General features: G+C 37.6%; 1 protein-coding gene across 1 annotated transcript; it reads left to right on the forward strand.

Annotated features, from left to right (window-relative positions):
* Positions 1-630: 630 nt before the first annotated feature.
* On the forward strand, positions 631-27,244 carry LOC129410792 (protein ELYS homolog). Its single transcript, XM_055159678.1, has 18 exons — positions 631-764; positions 1,597-1,686; positions 1,755-1,898; positions 2,230-2,361; positions 2,420-2,486; positions 3,104-3,284; positions 4,557-4,700; positions 4,945-5,135; positions 6,570-6,705; positions 7,288-7,333; positions 8,000-8,132; positions 8,204-8,336; positions 9,838-10,136; positions 10,470-10,641; positions 12,107-12,267; positions 15,783-15,889; positions 21,306-21,411; positions 26,753-27,244. Exons 1-15 carry the CDS (start codon positions 671-673, stop codon positions 12,173-12,175), a joined length of 2,031 nt encoding a protein of 676 aa, XP_055015653.1. The 5' UTR covers positions 631-670; the 3' UTR covers positions 12,176-12,267; positions 15,783-15,889; positions 21,306-21,411; positions 26,753-27,244.
* The last annotated feature ends 437 nt before the right edge of the window (positions 27,245-27,681 follow it).

The following is a 27,681-nucleotide window of genomic DNA, read 5'->3' on the forward strand; positions in this document are numbered from 1 at the left end:
AGGTATTTTCCTTTGCGTTAAGTGGCTCATATTAAACCTACCACCATCTATGTTTCTCTTCTGGGTTACTTTAAACTCCTCACCTTATTTTTTGCATCATGAGTCTACGTAGAAACACAGCGTACAGCCAATCAACCAATGAAATGTTAACCGAGAGTGAGATTAGTGGATTAACATGGTCTAAAGTAGCTTGTGAAAGAAGAGAGCGCTTCGTGTGTTTACTGGGTCACTCAGCAAATCCACACAGACGACGGCGAGAAGAAGGCCTCAGGTTCAACTTGAATGACCGAGCGATTGCAACTCTGTAGGTAAGAACTGATTAGAGTAGTTGAATTTTCTGCCATGGTTTCTCAAAGTACCGTACAACAATTTCCAAACGTACAAATCTGTTGCACAAGACACACTGATCTGATAATACTGACGAAACCTAAAGCTGGACTATGTAACTTTTCTGGAGGCGGTTCTGCTTTCCATGAGCTTGTCTCCATGGCAATAGCAAAAGAAAATTGAATCCAAGTTGTAGTTTCTTTTACTACGATTGTAATACAATTGTTAATATTTAGCACAGGTTCTCACCAGATAATTAGAAAAACATGAAAACCTTCTCATGTGCTTTAAGTGGTGTTATTATGAATTTTTCAGGCCGTCTGGAGCTGTGCGGTGAAAGAAGATGATGTTGGATTTGGAAGGCCAGTGGACAGACCTGCTGGCTGCTAACAACATCATGAGCATCATTCACGGGCTGAGGAAGATCACAGAGGATGGTACTGTAAGATAAACGTGTTCAACTTTATAAAAATAATACTAAATGCAGAGATGGATAGAGAAGCCAAGTTTGCACTCAAGTAAGAGCATTACTACAAAAAAATATTACTCAAGTAGAATTTTTTTTTTGGCAAGAAGTACTGCTCAAGTAATGGTAATTTAAAGAGTACCTGCTATGACGTAACATCTGATTTATAATTCAAAGAGTATGTAATCTGAAGGACAAAACGTTACAAATGTGGTATTTTCAAAGGATACACACAAAAATGAGACAAACTAAATCATATCTGAAGTAGCGCTGCAAGAAACACAAAGGTTTCAATCATTTCATATTGTCAACATAGTTTGAGTTTGTTACTTGCAGACTTGTAAACCAAAACTGTATGAGTACTGTTACTTCAATAAAAATATTTCTCAAGCAGGAGTAAATGTATGCTTCTAGAAAAGTGCCCTGTACAATTTGCAATTTCAATTCTACAAGTGCAAAATGTATTTTATTTTACAAAATGTATTAAGTACAATTTATTTATTAAATTGTACTATTTATTTTATTTACAATGTATTTATTTACTTATTTTTTACAATGTGTTTATTTATTTACAATGTATTTATTTAATAAATGTAAAAATAATTAAAACATACAATTTATTAAGTACAGAATGTATTTTACAAGTACAAACGTTTTCAATTTTACAAGTACAGTTTAAGTAAATACATTACAGTACATACAATACAGAAAATACAAGTAAGTACAAGTAAATGAACTGTGTAAATATAAAAAAAATCCATCCACCTCTGCTAAAATGGTCATTCTTTGTTGTCTTTTGACAGATAAAGCTGACGTGGATGAAACCCTGTCCTCCTTTTCCTGCTGGTTGCAGAGGACCTCAGAGTTTACAAAGAAGGAGCTACTGAGCCTGTGTAGGAGAACCTAAAAACACACCATATATGTTTACTTTATGTGTGTAAGACTGGTTATGTTATTACAGGCTTTAGCCGCTGCCAGGGTCTGTGGATGTTCTTGAACCATTACTCCTTTCGCAGAGTCCACCACCTGCTGCTCAAGCTCAGGAACCTGCTCACGCTGGTTCAGTGGGCGAGAAGGAAGCTCCATCCTGGACTCTACTGCCATGGTACACAACTGTGGATTATAAACTGCAAAAAAACTTGGCCAAAATTTAAGATAAAAATACTTAAATCTTGGACTAATCAGTTAATCGTCTGGTTGTCCATGGACATAAACTAGTCTATGTGGTCTTATATTTCTTCCACTACTTCTCAAGATCATTCTAAAACAAAACAAAAAAATTCTGTCCTGTGAATGTGCCTTTCTTTTAGTATTGATATTTGCTCAAATGATTATCTAGTTTTGATACTAGTTTTAGTATTGATTAGCATCTGATTTTGTATATTTTGACAGACCTGGACTGAATGTAGTTAGTCTATTTTTTATTTCTTGTGTAGGTTACAAAGACACTTCCTCAAATGCGAGGCGTCGCTCCTGGATTCGAGAACACAGAGATTTGAAACAGCACCTGTGGCTTGGTCGTCTGGTGGAGTGGTGGAGCCTCATGGGACTTTTACCCAAGCGCTCCGGTAAAAACAAACTGCAGTGAAAACACAAGCTTTCCCTATAATGTATTTGTTTTTTCAGAGGTGCAAGGGGAAAAACAAATCTCTCACATGTGGAAAGAAATGAGTCAGAGTCATCACAAATCTGGGTAAGAGCCATTTTAGGTTGGGATTGGTGGTGAAGAAGAAGAGCTGAAAAGGCTCAAATTTCTGCTGCTGTAATGGGACAGCGAGTGAATTTATATGAATAGCTTGAGAAATGATTGGATGAGAGGGAAAGTGCAGGCTGGTGGTTGGCTTACAGAGACAGGAAATGCAGTCTTCCCAGATGAATACACACTTAAAATGTTCAGTAGTTTTTGTAGAATTTTTTGGGACACTTTAAAGTAAATTTGCCTTATTTTAATTGTCTTAAAAAAAAAAAAAAAACAGAACTAGTTCCTTTTAAAGTGTGCAACAGTCCAAACTTATTATTTCTCACATTCCTTTTGCATTCCTAACATTCTCATTATCCACCATGATGACTTTGTAAGCGCTTTTCACAATGCTCAGTGACCAGAGTGGAGCTTTATAGTGAAAAAGCTAACAACAACTAGTATGTTAACAGCACACTTCCTGGTTCGGAGACGATAAACTGCTTTAGATAATTAAATGGAGGTCTAACACAGTGATCTAACTTATCTATACCATTGTTAATTTTATTACATGAAATAAATCAGGTACAGCAAATTCAACCTTCTTCTTTTTTCTTCTTATCTTCCACCAGATTGGCGGACAGTGAATGCAGCACGGTCATCCAAGGCTTGGTGACCCATCTCGTCAAACAACATGGCTGCCTGTGGACACCTGAAAGCAGTGGGCAGCAGTGCTACCCTCCTCCCAGTCTGAAGGCCCTGCTGAAGCTGGTGTTAGTCCCTCATGTGGAGACACAGTCTGTCCAGGCCATTGTATCCATCCCATCTCTGCTTTCTCAATACATTAAAAGGCCAATATTACATAATTTTTTGATCAATGTTATGTTTCCTCGTCAGAAACATAACCTTAAGTTGTGTTTTGTTTCATTCACATTTCAAACTGAAAACACTCTGTTCCACCTTGTGATGTCATGTGGTAATACAGGAAGTGCTCCACTGTGTTTTTAAGCCTCATACACCTTCACTAAAATCATCTGATTTCAACTCTGGAATCAACTCTGAAAAGGCTACCTTGAAAATTGCCACTTCATGACAAGGTGGAACAGAGCATTTTGAGTTTAGGAGATGCAGACAGAGTAATATAACCTGATTCATCAGCCGGTTTCACTTTGTGGAAATCGTCTGACCCCAGCATTAGAATTCGTTCCCTCGACAGTAGGCAGGTACTTTTTTTATTTAACCAATCGCTGCTATTTGGTCGTGATGTATGTAATGCGCCAAATCCCGTAGGAAGAAGGGCAATAACGTCTTTCCCTTTGATAAAATTCACCAAACATTCTCTTTGTTCTGGCTTTAAATCTTCGATCTTGGGAATCATTGCCTACACAGAATGTATGGGTTCGTCTACATCCATCTCGACCGCTTTGTTTACTGTTGTGCTGTTCCACAAAAGGGACCCAGACAAGTACTTGAGTTTGACGTCATGGCTTCACAGCTCTTCGCTGATTGGCCGGTGCGCGGTCTACAACTTCCGGGTTTCTTGCAAACTGTCTAGTGTATTCTGATTTTTGACCTAGTCGCTGAAGAGAAATGAAATTGAGCGGAGGCACTAGGTGGTGTCAGCCTGGCTAAGAGTAATAGGCTCTAATCACGCTTACGTCACAAACCAGGAACACCTTTGAAAACATGCAATGACAGCTTCCGGTGGGCTCTGTTCACATGTGATTAGAAGAGATGAGGGCGCTAAATTCAAAATGATTCCAAACAGCACATATGTATGCATACTTCATTTTACCGATGATCACATTTACTTCAGTGGATTTTATCACAGTCGGTCGGCGAGTCCAGTGTCGGTAACTACACCAGAAGTTTTCATCGCATATTTCCAAACGACTTCCTGGTTTGTGACGTAATGTGAATCGAGTCTATAGCCTAGGATTGCTCAAACATGTGTGAATGAAACAAAACACAACTCCAGGTATGTTTTTGAAGAAGTAACAACATTTTAACATGTCTTAAAGCTCCTAGTACCTTTGACTATTCAGTTTGATTTAACACATTTAACTTAACCAAGATTCCTCCCAGATCATGTACTTCATCTTGGACATAACCAAAGTTTTACAGTGCCGAAATGATCTTTTTAAGTCATTCTGCAACTCATTCACTATTCCTCACATGTTTTCATCGCAAATTAAAGCGTTTTGGATGCTTGATCACGGCCAAATCAAGGTATTAAAATTCTAATTCTGATATCATAATTTAGTGCCTCTTTTCTCATCAGTGCCAACTTGTAGCGCGTATAATTTTCCCGAGTTGACAGTAATGGCGTATTTAAAGTGATGACGAAATTAAGTTGAAAGCACTCAAATCTGACTATTAAATTAATCATGTCACTTATGAAAAATGATCCAAAATGTATTCTAGGTACCTGACATCTCGATTGCTGCTTAAAATCTGTTGTTTATTCATGTAGACGGCTGTGGAGCTGTTGCTAAGCCCGAGGACGGCTCTACCCCAGTTTTCATGGCAGCATCATTGCATCATCAAATCGTTGCTGTTGAGGAAAGAACGTCAGATGGCTTTACGATACTTGTGTTTGACGAGCCCTGCCATGGAGAGTGTGGAAGATGCGAAGCTCAGTGCAGATGTGTGGTTGCAAAACAGGTACACATTTTCAAATCTACTGTTTTTTTATTAAAGAGGGGGTATTATGCAGATTTTTCCTTGGCAAAAACATGCCTGAAGATGTTTTAGATGTCATCTGCATATGTAAGTAATCTAGCGATCTCTCCTGGGTCCTATTTGATCCCTCCTTACGGTGAGGTGTAAGATTCTGTACAATACTCCACCCACAGGTCAACTCCACACATGCTCCCACAAAAATCAAATCATGATACAAAACAATACACTAAAACTAATTGTGTCATGCTAGAACTCTGAAAGGTAAGTGACTTAGTTTAGTTTAGTTTATTTATTTATCTGGGACAATGCACATAAAAACATTGAGCTACACATATAGGTCATATGTTTGTGCCAGGTTATAGAAAAAATGCAGATTTCCACCTTCAGTCCCTGGACAGGTTCATGACATAAATGGCGTACATGTCAATAAAATAGAATACAATGTACAGTATATTAATGCAATCATTCATCCAGTCCAGGGGTGTCAAACTCAAATTTACAGAGGGTCAAAATTAAAAACTGTGAAAATAAGTCGTGGGCCAAATTAAATATTTATTTATTTATTTACAACATCTGCATGTTTTCTCTTCTTTTGAGATATATAATGTTAAAATAATGTTAAACACTGAATCTAGAACAAACATAATATAAAAATAATAGCAAAATTTTAAATAAATAATGTCCCTATAGCCTGTCTGTAGCCAGTGGGCCAGCTCTAATACATATTTGATATGTTCTCACTTGCCAAAAACAATTATATCCTGGGCCAAATTTGGCCCCCAGGCATAAGTTTGACATGTCTGATCCAGTCAATCAATAAGTAAAACTAGTCCCATTCAGTCTAAGTCATCACTTCCATACACTATTTACATATTTACAGTTCTGCTGCATTGATACAGGGCAGGACATTGCATTGATAATACAGAAAGCAAAGGGAGTGGAAGATGGTTAAAAACAAAAGTGAAATTTACATGTTAATACATTATTCTTGGCAAATAAAGAATTTTCAAACAATAAAAGGTAACATGGTGATCTAAATATATATGTGTTAGCAATTAATACTGCATAGAAGTAAAAATCTCCTCTTTAAAAGCCCTCTGAAACTGCCTTGTATTACTGCTGCTAATACTTGATCTGACTTTAACTGCACTGTAATTTTGATTTCTTTGTCTAGTACATATGAAGAAATTGACAATAAAGCTAACTTTGACTTTAAAAGGCCACTATGTAACTTTTCCATGGTCCATCATCTACTTGTCTCTATGGAAATGTTATGGCCTGGTGGCATTTCTTAACTGTCCCCATGTGGATAGATCTTGTTTATGCCCTACTACAAAACACCCCTGGAGGCAGTAGGCAGCTGACCCTCTACCAGAAAACTTAAACCGTGCCCCTTATATCCTGTTTTTCCTATAGTTGTGTGTCTGAAGCATGGACTGTGGTGAAAAGAAACAACACAGAAAATGGAGATATGGTGGCGCACTTTCTAAAGGCCTGTAATGAATTTGGTTTAAGAGCGGAGGCGAGCAAGTACATCCCCCCCGGGTATAAAGTAGGTACACTCCAGATATACTACACTACTAAAGAAATGCCATTTAGTATGTTTTGTAGTTGGGTTTTGTTAACAAGCTTGCCCCTCATCTAAATGTAATGGGATTTTTTAAAATGTTATTGGTTTCTTTTAACAGACCAAGAGTTTGTTTTTATACCTGACAGTTTCGACTGCTCTCTAGCGGTCTCCCTCAGAGTGATCATGTGATGTTGCTGTGACGTGTCCGGTCAGATAATTTAAACAGGTTTTGACGCTGTCTTTCTACCCGTCGAGGCAGGACGACAGCGCCATCTGCAGTCCGAATTCCTCAGGACAGTATTTGAAGTGTGTGAGAGTAAAAATGCCCCCTTGTCCTGGTTTATAGTCCTGTGGGCATGTGTGGGCAACCTGTATAATTATATGACCAGACACATCACAGCAACATCACGTGACCACTCTGAGGAAGACCGCTAGTGAGCAGTTGAAACTGTCAGGTATGAAAACAAACTCTTGGTCTGAAAAAATAACCTAATAACATAAATTATCGGAAGACCAAATGAACCTCATTGGACTAATTTTTTTTTGTTTGTTTTGTTTTTTCAGGTTCAAAGTGAAAATTATATTGAAGTTGCTTCATTGCATTTAACAGGTATGGACTATTGAAATTTGATAAAAGATAGTAGTCGTTTAATTCTTTTTTAATTAGTTAAAGGTCTTATATGCTGTGAAATTGATTCTTGTGAGCTTTAAGCCATTTTAGAATATTGTTACCTGATAAAAAACATTATGTTTAATTTCATTCACACATGTTTGAGTAATCCTGCATTGCTGGCCTATAAACATCTACAAAGCTCAAAATGATTTGCGCTCCCAGGGCTGAAATCATCCAATTTATTCTTGTGAATGTGTATGGAGTTTAAAAACACAGTGCAACACTTCCTATATGACATCATAATGTGAAACAGAATGCTTTCAGTTTGAGTGAAGACCTAAATATGCAGGGTTTGTGTGTTGAACATGTGTGAATGAAAGAAAACACAACTTTGGGTATGTTTTTGATGATTGAACAACATTATGAAATAGAAAATAGTGTAATATGAGCTCTTAATGGTGTGTAAAATCTTAGATAGGTGCAGTTGACAAAGAAAACTATTTATGTCTTTGTCAATTGTCTTGTAAATAAAACAATAAATAAAACACATTATATTTTATTACTGTTCCCATTGTTTGTTCACTTTGATAAATTAAATTGTCCATAAATAAGTGATTGGGAAATTATTGTTTAACCTGATTTCATAAGTAAACTGCTCCACAGACCCTGCTCCATGTCCACTGTCAGCCGCTCTGTACCGAGCTCAGAGAGAGCGAGCGCTGTCCTCTGAGCAGCTTCTCAGGCTCTTCATCCAGTCTGTCACAGCACTGAGATCGCCCCCTGTTTGCACGCTCAGGTACTGCATTACAGAGAACAGATATGTGATAAATAAGCGCACTTTTCTCAGTCTGCGTTCTCCTTTGATAGAGAGTTCACTTGGGCTCAGCGTGAACAGAAGGAGGCCAAGGCTGAGAGCTCAGAGGTGTTCCTGTCCACTGAGGTTCAATACCTCCGCTCCCCCAGTCCATCCATAGTGGAACCCAGATCCGATGACTGTAATGTATGTATTATTCTTTGCTACGTGGGCTTGGCTTTTACTTCAGACTACACACTAATTATAGAGTTAGTAAATATAGTGTTCAAATAATCCTAAAATCCTATCAAAAATTATTAAAGGTCTTATGTTACACAAAATGACTCTTGTGAGCTTTATGCCATGCTAGAATCTTGTTACCCTCTCAAAAATATACCCAGACTTATAGCAAAGGAGAAATTCAATTTGTCAGCTGGACAAATGTTTTTTGGGTCAAATATGTTTCACAGCTCATGCAAGCTGCTTCTTCAATTTTGGTCAGACGCTGGTAGACACTGGTCTTCATATCTGTCTGCAGGGAGGAGCTAACTACACTGAAACTACTCTGAAACTAACACACCTACTTGTTTACAGTTTTGTATTTGTATTTCTTTTTGTATTTATTCATTAAAGGGACAATGCATATTAAAAAACAAGATAATGTAAGAGTAAAACATGCACTTGCAATATGCAGGATTGTAGCCAAAGCTCATTTCCATCCTTATTTCCCTGCTGGACCAATGCCAGCCACATCACCCGCACAATTCATAAAACATAACAAAAGTGTACAATACCTCCCACATACATCTCTCACTCATACACTGTAAAACACACTCATTCGACATTAGTATTAAAATGTACAGGTCAGACGTACACTCTCATTACTTACACATACACAACACTAACATTTATTTACAAATCTATATACAAAACTGATTGCAGTCGTACCTGGCCATCCCTATTGTTTTTTTTGTTTTGATTTGGGGTTGAGGATGGAGTTGTAGATTGGAGACAGATGACAGTCTGAGCCCTCTATTTCTGTTCAAGGATGGATTGTCTTTCTTAACAAAAATAGCCTCTTTAACTCCCCTCTCAAACCTATTCTTTTCTCTGGCTAAGATCTGTACCTTCTCCTTTGCCACTGATTCTACTCGGATGGGGGATTTTACAAACTACCTAGACTTATGTTTTGTTTCTCTCATAGATGTTTGAGTAATCCTTTATTATTACTATAGTCCCCAAAACTGAAAATGCTTTAATCCACCTAGTGATGTCATGAAGCTGTAATTTTCAAGTTCACAGCTCCTTTTACTTTTGTGTTCTGTAGAGATTGGCAATTCCAGATCTGAAATTATCCAAATTAATGCAGTGAAGGTGTATGGAGTTTAAAAACACTTGTTACCACATGGCATCACAAGGTGGAACAAGACTGTTTTTAGTTTGAGAGAAGAACTCAGCCTAAATATGCAGGATTTGTGTGTTAAACATGTGTGAATGAAACAAAACACAACTTCAGGTGTGTTTTTGATGAGGAAAAAACAATATAACATAGATCAGAAAATAATACACCAAAATTTTGATTGTTCCAGTTGTTGTCACCTTAGGATTGTTTGCTAAAGACCTGTAGTGTTTATTATGGGGTGTATGCACAGCTAATATGACCAGATAACATTATAATATTTACATTTCTTCCTAATCTTCCATACAGAGCACAGATAATCCAGATCGCCACTCTTTCTGCACCTCCCCAGCGCTTGTCCCCACCAGACGACACGTGTCCTTCTCCTCTGTTTCCTCTCTGTCTCCCATAAGAAAAGACCAGACCTTCTCCTACGAGTCCACCGTGACCCTGCAACAGATATCTGCTCTTCTCATCGACGATCAGGGAGGAGACGAGGAGGAGCTGAGCCAAGTCTCTTTAAGTGCTGAAGTTTTTCCGGAGTGCTCTGATCGGACACTAGAGGGCTCTGCTGTCCCTGTGATAGAACGCTCACATTCCCCACACAGGTAGTTTGAGCACAAAATCTAATCATTGTCTGATTTCTGGAGTTTTTAGATTTTGAAATGTCATGTAAACAGTTGCTTCTGATTTGAGTAATCTGAGTTCTTTCTCATTGGCTGTGTGTTTATCTTAAAATTCATTATATTTTGCTTTCTAAATACTCTAAAAATGAGCTGATTAACTGACCCTTGTCACCAGTTGCATGTAAACTCCAGAAATCAGATCTAATTATTGCATTATCTGATTTGTCATGTTATCTGCTTTTTACTAGTCATGGTCATATGTGCCATCTTTTTAATCAAAATTATTATTATTTTACTTTTTTGTTTAAATTGTAGTTTTCGGAGCAGGTTCTACAGCACTGATTGCATTTCAGATCTTCCATCACTTCCTGAAGAGATTGTTCAAACTCCAACCAAGTCAGAGAAACACAAGGACAGTAATTCTGACGTATTTCAAGACAGTGAACCAGGCATTTCAAAAAGTTTGCTGCAAGATGAACTTCAGAAGGTACTTACAATCAAAACGTGGATACTACAATTTAAAGAGGACATATTTTGCTATATTCTGCCTTGTTTTCTACTTACCTTCAGTTAATACTTCAATATTATACTTGTATTTAAAAAAAACTGTCCTTCAGAATTTTTACTTTTAATGAGAGCACTTTGATTAGGTGTGTTTCGCTCTCTTCTGGCAGCATGAGGAGCAGCATGACATCATCAACATTACCTTAACGTATAGGTCAGACATGTCAACCTCAGGCCCGGGGGCCAAATTTGGCTCACAATATATTTGGCCCGCGAGATCATATCAAATATGTATTAGAGCTGGCCTGCTGACTACAGATAGACTATAGAGACATTATTTATTTATTTAAAATGTTGTTATTGTTTTATATTATACTTGTTCTGGATTCAATGTTTAAGCAAAACTATTATCAAACTGTTATTTTAATACAAAAAGGTTTAACATGACATATCTCAAAAGAAGAGAAAACATGCAGATGTTGAAATTTTTCAATAAATATTTAGTTTGGGCCACAACTTAGTCCCAGTTTTTAATTTTGGCCTCTGTCAATCTGAGTTTGACACCCCTGGTATAGGGGAGGCAGTTTCAACCCTGGTACTTCCTGGTTTCCACTGACAGCACATAGCCCTGCCCACTTCATCCTTCCTTTTTAATAATTTTTTTTTTTTTTAACTTAATTTTTATTTTCTTTTTCAGCAATAATACAGTGATTTAAATCAATGCGAACATGTCATTTTTTTTTTTACAATATAACTTTGTAACAAGAAAGAAACAAGCAAACAATAGGGTAATAGTGACATAATTAAATGTCCACTCTTTATACTGCATTACTACTGCATTAACAAAGTCAAAACAGGTTCCCAATGCTTAATAAATGTAGGTTCTTGAATCTTTAAGAATATGTTATCTGCTCCACTTTATCCTTTCTGCTGCTGTGATGTTGCACCATGACACAGAAACTACTGTCTGGAATAGTTTGTTGCAGTTGTTTGCATACTTTGCTCCTTCAGGCAGAGATAAGGCAGTGTCCACCAGCTGTCTGACCAGACCTGAAGAAATGTATCTGACCACAAAAACTTGTGTCTCCTTTTCCAGGTTTTCTTATTGTTCTCCAGTCTCTGCCTACTGTTCGCTTTTAGTAACTTTTTAAAAATGCACCATGACAGAAAATCAAGTGTCTGGGTCACTGTTAGATAGTTGGTATCCCATGATTCTTTGGAACAATATGCCTGATTGGATGAAAAAAGGTGACCTTGCCAATAGCGCCTGGGTTAGGTATTACCAGAGAAAGTGCTATGTAAAATCAGTATTATTTTTATATTCTCAATATTTTTCTCATTCAGCAGCTTTTACCATACAATTACAATGAATGCATGATTTATCTTGACAAGAGTCTATTCAAATCATGTGCAGGGCCTTTAACTTGTTGCTTGTTTGAAATCCTCAGGACAAATCTGAGCTGAAGCCCCCATGCAGAGGTAGTGTCTGTTGTACAGTCTGTGGCCGTGTCCGGTGAAAGCTCCTCTAACCTCCGGCTAAATGTTGAGGACCAGACAGCTCCAGCAGACGGGCCCGAGGACGGGGTCTCCAACGCCACAGCAGAATTTGGTAAGCAGCCATACGTCCTATTTATATTCTCGGCACTTCAGCTATGACAGATGCTACTTAGGCTTCATAAACTATTCAGGACAATTAGCATTCATCTATAAATGAAATATTTATAAATGCATCTGGTTATGATAATTAATAAGCCTAATTACTCTGCTGTGTTGATGCTCCAAAGACTGATGTTATGTTAGCACCTCCTTTGTAATGTCATTTGTAATGTTGGCCAACACAAAACACCAATAGAGTTCATCCATCAAGAGATATTATCATAAAGAATAAATGTGAGTTATTTAACACCAGTGCTTTTGTGAGGGAGGGACACGGCACACCCACGTCTCCAATGAGATTGTACTTTTTGCCTGGATTGTTCTACAATTTGGCATTAAGTATAAATTGTAGGTATCTGTAGTTAGGGTTCCCACAGTCATGGAAATCCTAGAGAAGTCATGGAAATTGAAAATGTCATTTTGTAAATGCAGTGAAAGTTTTGGAAAAGTCATGGAATTTTTGGATGTCTTTCACGCAACTACAGCGTTCTGTTAAATTCTCATTAGGCTATTGTGATTATTTCCAAACGTCTGCGCCTTTTGTTTAAAAGAGATGACAATAAATGCACTGACAGTATTTTGAATGTTAAAAAACTATAACATCAAACCATAAGGTGAGTGGAAAAGGTTAACATTTCATATTTAGCCCTAAAAGTATGTGAAATTCTACATATGTAGGCTCCGTAAAGTCATGGAAAATTCACTTTTGGTCCTGAAAAATTCATAGAAAAGTTTTGAAATTTTGTCAGTGAAAAAGAGCGGGAACCCTGTGTACTTTACTTTAGTACATTTTAAAACTGATACTTTTAACTTGTACTTCACTACATTTGAGAGGAGGTATCTGTACTTTCTACTCTACTACATTTTTGAACAGGACTGCAAAGTAAAAGTATATTTCATTGTTGTCTGAGACCTGCTGAAAAAAATTAACACGTTTGTAGTTTGAGCAAACACAAATATACAAATAAAAACAGCTAGAAATCAATTCAGTTGTTTCTGTTGCACAAAATTCAGCACAAATCACAAAATCATGACATTTTTTCATGTGACAGTTTTACTTTTACTTGAGTAGTTCTTTGCTCCAGTATCTGTACTTTTACTTCAGGTTGGGGGTTGGTCACCTGCTTATTTCTGTGGATATGTCATTGCTCTGCCTGGTTCCACAGTATGACATTAAACAACTCTACTTTACATTTATTCAATCGTAGGTCTTTTTATAGCTCAAAAATACATAGAAAAACAGACATTTTGACTGTGAATGCGGTTGTCGCTCCACTAAGGCTGTGTAGTTAATCCAGTTTTGATCGCGATTTGTTGATCGTGAGTTTTGATCGCGATCTCCAAACTTATATCAAGTTGAAACAACTTGATAGACAGCTTAACAACATTTTAAGCTTAACAATTTAAACAAACTTAACTATTTAAAACAACATGTTTCAACAAAGTGTTTTTTTGAGAGAGAAATGCTGAATAAATGCATTGTGTAACTAAAAAATAATAATTTGAATAATCGTGATTTCAATATTGACCAAAATAATTGTGATAATGATTTTTTTTTTTTTTCCATAATCAAGCAGCCCTACTCTCCACAGATCTGACCTGTAACTTGATCTGGTCATCTTTAGTCTCCATGAAGATAGAAAGGTTTACTTCCAGACTGTGAAACATTCCAGACAAAGCAATAACATCTCCATGGGGAAAAGCATTTGACGGACCCTCCACCAGAAAATTTGCATCTATAAGGAACAAAATTGAGCTTTTCTTCCACCACTGCCAAACGAACTTAACCGCATCATGTCCACTTCCTTGAGAACTCCACACAGTCTTTTACTATGTGGAGTTTCCCGCTGTGGGCCCATACAGAGGCACTTGTACGAGCAGCGGGCAGTCACTAGAGCTTCACTATAGGAGCTGGAATATACTGCGGAAGTGAGAAAGTCAGATTGCTTCCCCTTAACCTTGGTGTAGTCAGTCACCCAGAAAACAGCCCCCTCTCCCCCCTCCCTACATGCTCTGAAGGGGGGCTGCTGGGTCTCCTCTGTTACCACTGCTACTGCCAGAGCCGACTCCATCTGCCCGGCCGAGCTAAGCATCTCTGGGCCTCAGGGATTGTGTCTTTGGAGCTGAGGTTAAAGATGAGAGGGCATCCTTGCATAACACAGGGGCTGCTACTGTAATGCAGACTGGACGCGGGCCAAAAAAGACAGCATGCAAGAATTGAAATTGTAATGGAAATCTGGAGTTGTGTGGGTAACCATTCTGTAAATTAAAGTCATGGATATTTCGTTGTGCTGTACTGTGGTTTGGTAGGTTTTTATGCCTTAGCTGTTAATGTAGACTGACTAATAATGCAGAGTTACTCAAACATGTGTGAATGAAAGAAAACACAACTCCAGGTATGTTTTTATGAGGTAACAACATTATAACATGGCTTAAAGCTGTGTAATATAGCATCTTTAATATGTGGAAAACAGTATCCAATACTTGCATCCCGAATTTTGGTCTTCCAGTCATCGCGCAATGCATACTGGGAAGGGTCCTCTGAAAAAAATGAGCATCAAAATCCTGTTTGTTAAGTGAGAGGTGCAGAGGACAAACAGACTGAACTCGCACTTTCTTGTTCTTGTGGTTTTACAGCAACATCACGTCTTGGTCGCTTTGCAGTGGAAGTTGTTTCTTGGTGAACAGCTGGTGCCTTTCGCTTTGGTGTTGACTTTTTAAATTCGTAACCATGGTTGAGCGAGGGATTGGGATTTTGGAAAATGTTCGCTACAAACTCGGGATGATTTTTTAAGATATCTTTTTTGTCCTTCCTGTGTATCAATACTGCCCATCGCCTTCGTCTTCCACTATTTTTCAATTCCATTGGGAAGGGAAACAGTTTGAATGGAGATTTGCAGTCACACAGATCTGATTCCCTTTTGCATTTATGGAGTTTGCAAACTTCCAAAGCCCATTTCTTGAGTCGTTTTCCGCTGTTAGGACATCCAGCAACCACACAATTACGACGTCCGAATCCCAAAACTAAAATATGACAATATCAGAAGAGAAACAAAAGCGATATGGTTCAAAAGAGTTGAAAAGACTGACTTTGACACACAACAACATGCATGCGATGGAAGGTTAGTTTTATTTCAAACATTATTTTATCATCACAGGCATTCACACCAGCAGTCTGGCGTAATAACAGATTTGCTTCTGGTGATTTGTAGAGTGGGTAAGATTTGTAGAGTATTTTTAGTGGCAGGATAACTATGGCCGTTGACGTGCACTAGCCAAGCACCAGCGACCTCTGTAAATACAAGGACTGGATAGAATATTTTAAAAAGTGTCTCCACACGTCTCCAACACTCACTCACTAGGAAATGAGGTCCTATGTCCAAAATTCTGGACTGTCCTTTTAACCAATTATAATTCCACATGACAATTTCCTCTTTTTTCACTAATTTTTTGCTAATATTTTTGCAGGCACTTCATCTATATCTACAATTGGACCACACCAGCTTCATTCATTCACGGTGTTTCCCTATGCGCCCCCTATGACGCACAAAGAATACAGCCAAGATGGAAAACAGGTACATCTACAGTATTAGTGTATAAAACGATTGTATCACTTCCCACATGTGCCAGTAGGGGTCAGTATTGTTCCAGAGCTAGCCTGTTGGATTCGGATGATCTCATTTCTGGCCCCAGAGGAGAGGGCCCCATGCAGCCCAGCAGGTGTCCTCTTTAGCCCCCTTCACCGCCCTTTATCCTGTCCTCTAGTGTCAACATCACATCTTTCACAGCCTCCCCCCGTCATGAAGTCATTGTGCAAATATGAAAGCGCTACAATCAATATCTACAATGTGCAGAACCGTATAGCTTGGTTTCAGGTGACATTATCGTATTGAATATGTCTGTAGGGTTTAAGTGACACGGGGAACGTTTCTACTGTCGATATTAACATTTTGTGAAAGTGTAAATTGAACAGCAAAATATAGAGGAATGACAGATTTAAGATATTTGAGTATTTTTTGTGAATGTATTTTTAAAAATATTTCTTACCAATACCAGTATATGTTTTCCTTAAATCAGCTTAGTGTGCATTCCATCATAAACATACATGCAGAAGCCCTTTTTGGGTTTTTTGCCTCTTCCTTTTTTATCTAGTGTGTTTTTTTATTGTTATGTTATACGTGCAAAATAAATATATAAATACAAGAACACCCTCAACATGACGTCACTGCAAAGTATCAATAAGCAACTGTATATGTAAATATGCAAATATATAAAAGGATAAAGTGACTTAGTTACCTTGATTGTATAAAATAATGGCAGTCCAATTTCTAGCTACAAAAATTTTAAACTAATTTTTATTTAATGTTTTAATTTTATAAAATATTTAGTTCTGTTTTTTTTTTCTTTTAAAAAGGGGTAGGGCTGCTCAATTATGGAAAAAATCATTATCACGATTATTTTCAATATTGAAATCACAATCATTCAAACCTCATTCAAATTTTTTAGTTACGCGTTGCATTTATTCTGCATTTTCTCTCAAAAAAAAACCCCACTGTTATTAATAATTTACACAAAACTTTCAAATTGAAAATAAATATAGGCTACAAATATGAACTTTAGAGCTGTTTCAAGATGTATAAAACATGAAATGAATAAAATATACTTTGAACGTGAAATAAGGCATAGAAAACCTTTGTACATAGAAAACATTAATGTATCCAAAATAAACTATATATCTAGCTGTTCTGCAATCTCAATATTTAAAAATGAAAATAAATATAATTATTTATAGAAAAAAATATCCCAAAATAAATGTTGTTAAGCTTTAAATCATTTCAACTCGATTATATGAGTTTGGAGATCATTTGACACACAAATCGAACTTTAAGGGCTTCAGTTCCAGGCCATAATCAGCGTATTTTGTAAGTATTTGTATTAAGTATTTGTTAAGAGTTTATCTCACTTAACACTAATTTTACCCTGTAGTTTTGTGTCAGCCTGCTGCTTTATGTGCAGAAAACTCCTGGTGTGATCCTGGTATTGGTTTGCTGAGAATGTTCCACAGTAGAGCATTTAATTTAGACACAGCCAGGCCAAGTTACACATTTTTCAAGTCATTTTTGACCAAGTAAATCATGTAAACTGATTAAATGCAAGCTAGATACGCCACATTGTCACCAGGAAACGCAATAACAGCTCTCTGAAGACCACCCCACCACAAAAGTTACGTAGCGTCCCCTAAACATCCCAGCTCTATACGACGCTGTGATATCATCCACAACCCAGCGCCACACATGAAAACATCCATATTGTCATTAGAGTTGATAATATTATCTTCCCTCCCGCGTATGTCCAGATAACATTGCGTTACCGGGCTGTTATTGGATAATTGTTTGGATTAGCGCCGTGACCTCATTACGTGTGCAGGATTGGGGGCCATATGGAGCCTGGCAGGTGAAACGTAATCAGGCCACGTTAATTGATGAGGGCCCCGTGTCTTCACTGTACGACGCTGCGAGGGACGGGTTTGTAGTACAGGAGTTGTTTCGCATATTCATCAATTTGCATGGAGGTAATAGAGGCGTGTTATGACAATACACAATGGAAATTACTACAAGTGTACTTACAGTGTACTATGTGTTGTTTACTAGTGGTACTCAGATGAATACTTGACACTACTGCAGTACAATGTGACAGCAAGGAAGTAAATTAGATTCCCTCATTTCAGTCAGTTAGTTTTTTTAATACAGTACAAATAGGGTTGGGAAATATGACAAAACATTAAGGATGTAACGATATCCAAATTTCTTGGTACGATAAAATCACGATATGCATCTCACGGTACCACAGAGTCCTGCACGGGTCCATTTTTGGAGACCAGCGCCCACCAGCACCCGCGCAGTACAGCACCACACCTGCCCGTTAACCCGAGATTATATAAAGTTAAACCCACACCCGCCCGGACCTGTTAACATTTCACCATTATCCGCCCGTGCCCTTGATAAATCATACACAAATTAAAAGTATTCTAACTGAAGCATCCATCAGAATACGAATTGAAAAGTTATGACGTCAAGATTTACAATCACGAAATTAAATGAAACGGTTACGCTTTCTTCAGTACAAATACGAATTCACAGACATGAATCTACTGTCAAAAATACACAGGCATCATTTACAGAGCAGAAGAAACACTGATTGAGATGCTGGACTTCTGCGCCGCACACACCATGGACTGAGCCAGGACTAACCCAGGAGTAACCTAGGACTGATCCAGGACTGAACCAGGAGGACTAAACTAGGACTAAACCAGGACTAAACCAGAACTGAACCAGGACTCACTGTCAGGACGGACTTGGACTATCGGAGGTGCGCCAGTGTAGACTGTCGGGTGACCGTGGGCGAAAGAACTGGTGCCGAGCTCCGCGCTACACGGAGGTAAGCACAGCAGTCACCCAATCGTGCTTTGCGGACACCCTGCTCCACGACCCGGTGCAGGACTCTGCGGTATGATATTTATTGCGATATAATTAGATAAGACACTTTTTTGCTTTTAAAACACCTTGACAAGATTTTGGTGTGGATTATTTCTGTCATAATGTCAAGAATTCAAGTAAAAAGCATATTTCTTCATGTTGTCTGTGCTGAAATGAATCATGGAGTTCCCAATGTTTATTAGCTGCTGCTACAATAAAACAACGCATTTAAACAAAGAAACTTGTAATTCAATATATTGTGACGCCCCACGATATTATTGTGAGATTATTTGGATTGTTGCATCCCTACAAAAAACATCTGTCTTTTTTTATATACATTTTCTGTTTGTTAACAAGGCTTAAAATCTGTACCAATTAACACAAACAAAATTCTGTCTGCTGAGGATCGGCTCTAGATCTCTCGATTTACAAAAGCTGATTACTGATGATTTTGAATTGACTGAATCTTGATTACAATTTGATTAACTGCAAACTCAAGTGTTAATTTAAGTTAATTTCAAGGTCCTATATTATGCAAAACTGACTCTTGCTTTGAGTTAGAATGTTGTTGCCTCCTCAAAAACATGCCCGGAGTTGTGTTTTGTTTAGGGTGACCAGATTTTCAGAATAAAAAACTGGGACATTCCCGGTTTGTGGTGGTTGGTAATAATAAAACTGTGAATCGAGTGCGTAATTAAGAAATATTGTTATGCTCTTGACCCATTCACGAATAACATGTGTCAGTATAGTCACATTTTCTTTGTGTTTTGGTAATTTGTAATCAGCTTTTCTGTATTTTACCTAAACAAATGGCAACTGGCAAGGAAAATTGGCATCAAATTGGTTCAAAATAGGGACACCTGAAACATTTCTTGTATAAAACTGGGACAAAGCAGTGGTTTTGAATAGGGGTGTAACGATATCCAAGTCTCACAATACAATACCGTCAGGGTATGAACCTCACTGTACGATATTTATTGCGATATCGTGGGAAAGCTCAGTAAATGGTGGGGAGGCTCACGATTAGAAATGTAACAATATCCAAATCATACATACATCTCACAGTACGACATTTATTGCAATATTTTATGGAGGCAAATATTAAACTTTTTCCTCTTAAAATGCCTTGACAAGACTTAATCCAAAGAACTAAGACTTAAAAGTGCTTAGAACTGTCATTTCTTCATGTAGTCTGCACTGAAATGGAGCAAAGGATCATGGTCTATGTAGTTCCCTCTGTCTTATTTTAAGCTATTGCTGCATCATAACTCTTAATTTAAGCAAAGAGACTTGTAATTCGATATATTGTGATGGTCCACAATATTATTGTGAGAACTTTAACGATAAGATATCACGATATTTTGGTTATTGTTACATTCCTAGTTTTGTATAAATCTGCTGGGACAGGGGACACAGGGCTCAAAACTGGGACTGTTCCAGGGGAAAAGGGACATCTGGTCAACCTAGATTTTGTTTCATTCTTACATTTTTGAGTATGGTAATCCTTTATTATTAGTCTGTCTGCATCTCCAAAGCTCCAAATGCTGTCAAATGCTCTGTCCCACCTTGTGATGTCATGAAACAGTAGTTTTCAAGTTAATTGCTATGTGTTGTTGAAATTATCAAAATGGTTCTAGTGAAGGTGTATGAAGTTTAAAATCACAGTGGAGCACGTCCTGTATTATCACATATTTGAGAGAAATTTGCAGGATTTGTGTGTTAAACATGCGTGAATGAAACAAAACTCAGAAAATAGCGTAATATTTAAACATATTTGAATCCTTCTTATAGCTACTTTTTTCCGACTTTACAATATTTTCTGGTTTCTCATATAAACTATTGCTAGCTATAATCTATGCACAGAATTATCTTTAAAAGGAACAGCTATCTGATTATTTATTTGTTTATTTATTTCACAAAAAGAGATTAAAACTGTACCAATTATTGCGCCTCTCTCCCTGTTCTCTCTTAGTCTCTTATTCACATCCAACTGCAAAATCTACATTCACACTAAAATCAAACATTTTTCGACAAACACAATTGACCAGATGCTTCTAATCTAGAGTGTATTAAATGGAAATCCATTTTTAGAAACAGTAATAATTAATTTTATTTGCAGTGTTGACGTAGCCGCGGGGTTTTACGACCTCCTGTTGATGCTCACACTAATGATGGCATAACTCATAAAATTTATTTACTGTAAAGTTATAAATATTTTTTCTGAATGAAGTCATCTTGTTACTGGGAAAATATGTAGTCTGATTATTGACTTCTCATAAAAACTATAATATATTCCCAGAGAAAGGAGGAGGGGGCAGTGGGCGTAGTGGAGGCAACATTTGGGATGGAGCCTGGAGATGTACGGCCGCTATTAGGAGGTTTTAATCAGCGGTGGGTCCAGCGTCTCCCGTCTCCTCCGCCCCCCTGGGAAAGATCGATGGATACAAGAGGTTTCATCATGCGGGCTGAGATATGAGCCTTTAATAATTGTTGTGTTTTCGGTTTTGTTTTCCAGCCTGACAAAGACTACGCGGCACATCGGAATGCTACCGGCAAAATGTCCGTGAGGAGCAGTCGCAAAAAGAAAAAAATGAAATGAGGATGGGTGGAAAATGCCGGAGGTAATACTGAGGAATAATTGTAGCAGTGGTGGAAGAAGGACTCAATTTTGTTTCTTAAGTAAAAGAAGAAAGAAATACTCAAGTAAAAGTATCACATGATAAAATCGACTTCAGTAAAAGTATTAAATATTTGTAAGTACGTGTTTAAAAATGTATTTAAAGAGTAAAAAGTAGGGATGTAACAATAATCTGTGTTTTATTCGTTCATTCGTTTTTCAATATAAAACCAAAAATAAGAAAACGAAACAACAATTTTCTTCACTATTTGTTTTTTTCAGTTTTTGATTTTGTGTTTAAAAGAATGATGGAAAAAACTGATAACGGCCGTTTCCCGTTTACGTGACTTAAACTGCGATGCTGAAATGAATCAGGACTGAACCAGGACTAAACCAGGATTAAACCAGGTCCGGGACCAGGCCAGAACCAGACCAGGAAGTGAGACCGGGACGGAGACCGGGACGGAGACCGGGACTGAGACCAGGACCATACCAGAACTGAGACCAGGACTGCGACCGGGAACAGGACCAGGAATGAGACCGGGACTGAGACCGGGACAGAGACTGGGACCAGACCAGGACCAGACCAGGACTAAGACCGGGTCTGAGACTTGGACCATACCAAGACTGAAAACAGTTCAGTCCTGGTTCAGTCCTGGTTCAGTCCTGGTTCAGTCCCGGTTCAGTCCCGGTTCAGTCCGGCATCGCAGTTTAAGTCACATTTTGTATATTTTTGTTAGCTCAAATGATGAACTTGTTAAAAATAAAGGCTCAAATTATAATAAAAAATAAGTTTTCTGTTCAAAAATGTAGTGGAGTAGAAAGTACAGATACCTGCTTGCAAATGTACTGAAGTAAAAATATAGAGTATCCACTTTAATTTGATTTGTTTTTATTTCGAGTTTGTGCCAAGAGAGAATCAATAATCATACACATACTACATTTACTTTATTGCATTGCATTACTTCATTACATTTACTTTAATTTACATTTATTTTAAACAGAACGAGCACATTTCTCAAAAAGCAGTGGAAAGAAGAAAAAAAAAACTTATATTAACCCACCCCTATTCCCCTTTAAAAATCTATTTAAGTAAAGGACAGATACCTAACATTTATATTTTAGTACAGTACTTTACCACTGAATTTTACACAATTTGGTCCATTATATACTAATAACTTTTTGTTTGTACTTTTCAGAGTACTTTTCTAGCAGCATACTCTTACTTCTATTTGAGTAGTATTTTATTATATTCAGTATTTAAGTAACAGTACGCGTACTTGAGTAAAAGTTTTGGTTTCTCCACTCTTCTGTTGTGCATTATTTTATGTTTTTCTTTCAAATTATATTCACTTCAAATTATAAATCAGCTACTCTCATCAAAATACAGATTTTCCCCCCAGAATAGTTACACAGTGCAGCTCAAATCCATCAAATATTGTCATTTCCCTTTAACACCACATCTTAAAAACAGATCTGACATAAATTTATAGTGATCCCATATTTCAAACCTGCTCCGTTAGACATTTGCGAGTCACGTGACCTATTTACATTGGACATTACAAGGCTGGTGGCTGCTGGGAGCATTACCATGAACACACAGCCTACATATTAAAAACACACACACTGTCCTTGAGATAGAGCACTTAAAATTCTTCCCTGGTTTCCTTCTCTACAGAAAAAAAAGCATGTTTACTTTTTCAGCCATCGCTTCTCATGAAAAATGGATGACCTCCCAGCGCTCCTCTCTCTCTATCTCTTTCTCTTACTCTCTCTTTCTTGTTCTGGGACTACATTCGGACTTCCATCTTCCACTCCTCCTCCTCCTCCCACCATCACCACCAGTAGTTAGCCTCTCCTCCCGTGGCCGAGCGCTTTGTTACGAGGCTGAATATCTTAACCCATATTTCAGTAGAGCGGTGGTGGTGGTGGTGGTGGTGGAGTCGGTGTCCCGCGGGTGCACAGTCCACAAGCCCACGCCTTTGTATTATTTAAAGCAGCACTAGGCCATGTCGTCTAATGTGCTGTTTGTTTAAAGAGAGAGCCTTATGGGGACAGGGTTTTGTAAGTATTTTAGAATTATTGTATCAGAAAATGGTTACGTTTTGTCAAAGGGATGGCGTTTTAAAGGTCCTGTATTAAGCAAAATTGACTCTTGTGAGCTTCAAGGTGTGTTAAAATGATGTTCCCTCATCAAAAAACATATCCTAAATTGTGTTTTCATTCACACATGTTTGAGTAGCTCTTTACAGCTTAGTCTGCTTACATCTCCAAAGCTCAAAATGCGCACCTTGTCATGTCATGTAGTGGTAGTTTTCAAGTTGACAGCTGCCTTTTAGTTTTTGTTTAGTAGAGATTGGAAATTCCAAGACTGAAATTGCCCAAATAATTCCAGTGATGGTGTATGGAGTTTAAAAACACAGTGGAGCACTTCCTGTTTTACCACATAACATCATAAAGTAGAACAGAGTGTTTTGTGTCTGAGAGAAGAACTACCATATGCAGGATTTGTGTGTTAAACATGTGTGAATGAAACAAAACACAACTCCAGGCCTGTTTGTGATGAGTAAACAACATTATAAGGGATGAGAAAATAACTCAAAGTCCTTGCTCTAAGTGTCTTGCTTAAGGACACAACAACAACAACAGAATGCACTATTCAAAGCCGGGATTAAACCTCCAACGTCTGTGTTACAGTCTATCCACTGAGTCACTGCCACCACTTGTAGATTCTAAATATGATATAGCCTAGTCCAGGGGTGGGCAAACTTTTTAGCTCGCGGGCCACATATGGTCCTAAAATTTGCCTGAAGGGCCGGACAGAACACAGGACATGACATGTTAGGAGCTCGGCTGCATTATATTCGTATTTACGCTTATGTAGGAAGCGCACTACAACATTGCCGCAAAAGATTCGAAACAGATTAAAGATTATCAGAAGTTAAAATTTAATATCTTTTCTTTCAGACTAGTTAAATGTTAGAAATGTGAAAAAAAAAATAATAATTACACATTTTGAACATCCTAATTATTCACCGCGATGAACTTTTCAACAACAACTAGTATGCTAATCACACACTTCCTGATTCTTGAACCCACAAAAATCGTTAATTGCAATCGCAAAATTGCAATTACATGCAAACAGCACAGAGCTCTGATTTTAACCTGAAAAGCTGCTTATACAATACAATATATTTGTTCTGAAGCAACACAAATTTGCTCAGATACATGGGGGAAATAAGCGCCTTTAATTTGGTCCATTTGTAAAAGTTTTTCCAATAAACAATAGCCATCATTTGTAGAATTCTCTGTTCAAATATTTCTTCCAGCTACAGACCCTCAGCCAGCATCAAATACCAGAACATCAACAGAACACAAGCTTCATTTAAACAGTTTTGCAGCCCACACAAACAGTGATGGAGCCGCGCACTTGTAATAACCGTAATCTGTAATCTGATCACATGATGCTGGCGTCAGTGCAGCGCCTTGACAAAATGACCTATAAATCATATGCACGGGGGATGATGCAAAACCGTGTTTGTGTGCTACAGATACAAATCACTCTTATAAATACTTGTCTTTGTACCGCGCCAAGATTATGTAAAAAATACCAAGCGATTAATAATTTCTGATGTGCAATAACTCACCGTAAGTATTTGATGAATTACCCATCAGGCATGTGGGCAAATGTGAGCAGAGGTGGGCAGTACTCAGTTACATTTATTAGAGTCAGAGGTGGGATCAAGTCTTTGTTTTGCAAGTCCAAGTCAAGTCCATGTCGTCTCCTTTGAGCTTCAAGTCATTTCAAGTCTTTGGATTTTTGCAATTTATGTGACTTTTAAGCTTAATTGTACATAAAAAAAAATATATTTATATTTGAGTATTTATATTAGATTTATTTAGTATTTTTATAGTATTTGTTTTATATTATTCAGTTATAGAAAAAGTTTTCCTTTTTAAATGTCTTAACAATATCTTGGTGTGAATCATTATGGTCAGAACAGAAAGAATTCAGATTTAAATGTGCTTCATAACAGTTATTTTGTCATGTAGTCTGCAGTGAAATGGAAGGATCAAGTCCTATGTCATTCCTTCTGTTTTACTGTGTTGTACTCTATATTACTGTAGTAAATTTGATGATATTTCAGTTACATCCAAAGTACCAAACAGAGAAGTGTGAGGGACATGTTCCAGTTTGTTCCTGTAAAATTAATCACTGCATTCATCAACTGTAATGAGAAAAGTACTTTCTAAAAACATATGCATAGTTTAGGAGAAGCGTTGAGTCAAGTCCCAAGTCATTGACCTTCAAATCCAAGTCGAGTCCCAAGTCTTAGTCCATTTTATCAAGTCAAGTCTCAAGTCCTAAAAAGAGTGACTCAAGTCTGACTCGAGTCCAGATCATGAATTGCAAGTCCCCACCTCTGACTAGAGTAATCTTTAAAGAAATTGTACTTTTCAGAGTAGCAGCAAACGTTTATCCTCGTACTCCTATTGGAGTAGTATTTTACTGAAGTAGCACTACTCTTACTTGAGTAAAAGTTGTGGTTCTTCTTCCCACTGTGAGTAAGACCAAGTGACAAATCTTTATTCTTAATGATTCGAACATTTGTGTTTCTTGCAATGATTTAGTTTGTCTCATTTTTGTGTGTATCCTTAGAAAAATCCACATTTTGTGCATTATTTCATGTTTTTTTTCCTTTAAATTATCCAGTTCAATCCACTTTATTTATATAGCACATTTTATAAACATAACAGTTTTTAAAGTGCTGTACAAACAAATGAATACAGTAAAAGACAGTCAATCATATAAAAACAATAAATAAAAAGTGTTAACATGAATAAAGCTACAAATGATAAAACAATGAATAAAATTAAATAAATAAAAGATACAGAGGACCACACAACTCACACAGTTAAAAGCCAGAGAGTAAAAGTGGGTCCCCTACTTTGTACTTCTACTTTTAAGGTTTACTATGTAACTTTTTGGTTGTGGGTCCGTGACCTGCTTGTTTCTATGGATATATCTTTGCTCTGGCTCGAATTTTCCACATTAAACAGCTCTACATTTGCATTTATTCAGTTACAGATGGTTTTAAAGCTCAAAAATACCTAGAAAATCAGGCATTCTGACTGTGAACGGGCTTGCCTCTCCATAGATCTCACCTTTAACTTGGTCTGGTTTTGTTTCCATGAAGATAGAAAGGTTTAATTACGAGAAAACAGACAGACCCTCTACCAGAAAAATTACATAATACACTGTTAAGTAGTATTATTTTGAAGTAGTACAGTTTTTGTCTACTCTCCCACCTCTAAATGTGAATGATTTGTTGTGTGTTTTACAGGTTGCCCGTCCACTAGAGGGAGTCAGAGAGCAGAGTGGTGCTGGTGAAGGGGAGAGCCACCTTGTCGTCTGGAGCAGATGGGGGCAGTGAAGCGGCTCAGATGGTTGTGACAGCTATACCTGGTTTGGTTTTAAGATGTGTTGTTGTGACTAAAGAAAGAGCCACAGGAGAGAGGAGAGGGAGGAAAAGAAAAGACATGACCTGTGCCGACCTTACGGAGAAAACACTTGACTTAGCTCTTAAACTTAAGCTCTTAACAGTCACTTCACATTAGTGTTCTTCACACAGGTGTTGTTGAGCCAGGGACGCGTAGTTAAAGGTGCACAGTGTAACTTTTTGATTGGGGATCCGTCACTTGCTTGTTTCTATGGATGTGTCATTGCATTTACTTACATTTTTTCGATCACAGGTGGTTTTATAGCTCAAACATATCTAGATAAACAGGCATTCTGACTGTGAGCAGGGTCGCCTCTCCACAGATCTGACCTGCCACTTGGTTTGCTTTGGTTTTCATGAAGATAGAAAGAGACAAAGCAATAATGTCTCCATGGAGAAAAGTATTTGACGGAGCCTCCACCAAAAGGAAAGTCGTCTGCAACCTGTTTGTTTCCTTAGAGATGTTATTGCTTTGGTTTAAATTGTCCACAGTGAGGCATTAAGCTCATCTGTCATGCATTTATTCAACTACAGGTGTTATTTATTGTGCAAATATATACATTTTTACTGTGAGTGGGGTCACCTCTCCACAGATCTGACCTCTGACTTGGTCTGATTTGGTCTCCATGACAATAGAAAGTTTTAATACCACACTGTAAAACATTCCAGACAAAGCAATAACATCTCCATGGGAAAAAAACCAAAACAACAAAAAACAGTTGAAGAACTGTTACACAATGCACCTTTAAACCTGTAAGACTATTACATTATTT

This window comes from Boleophthalmus pectinirostris, unplaced genomic scaffold, assembly GCF_026225935.1.
Source record: "Boleophthalmus pectinirostris isolate CB_2022bp ecotype Guang Dong unplaced genomic scaffold, ASM2622593v1 HiC_scaffold_10, whole genome shotgun sequence".
Taxonomy (NCBI): Eukaryota; Metazoa; Chordata; class Actinopteri; order Gobiiformes; family Gobiidae; genus Boleophthalmus; species Boleophthalmus pectinirostris.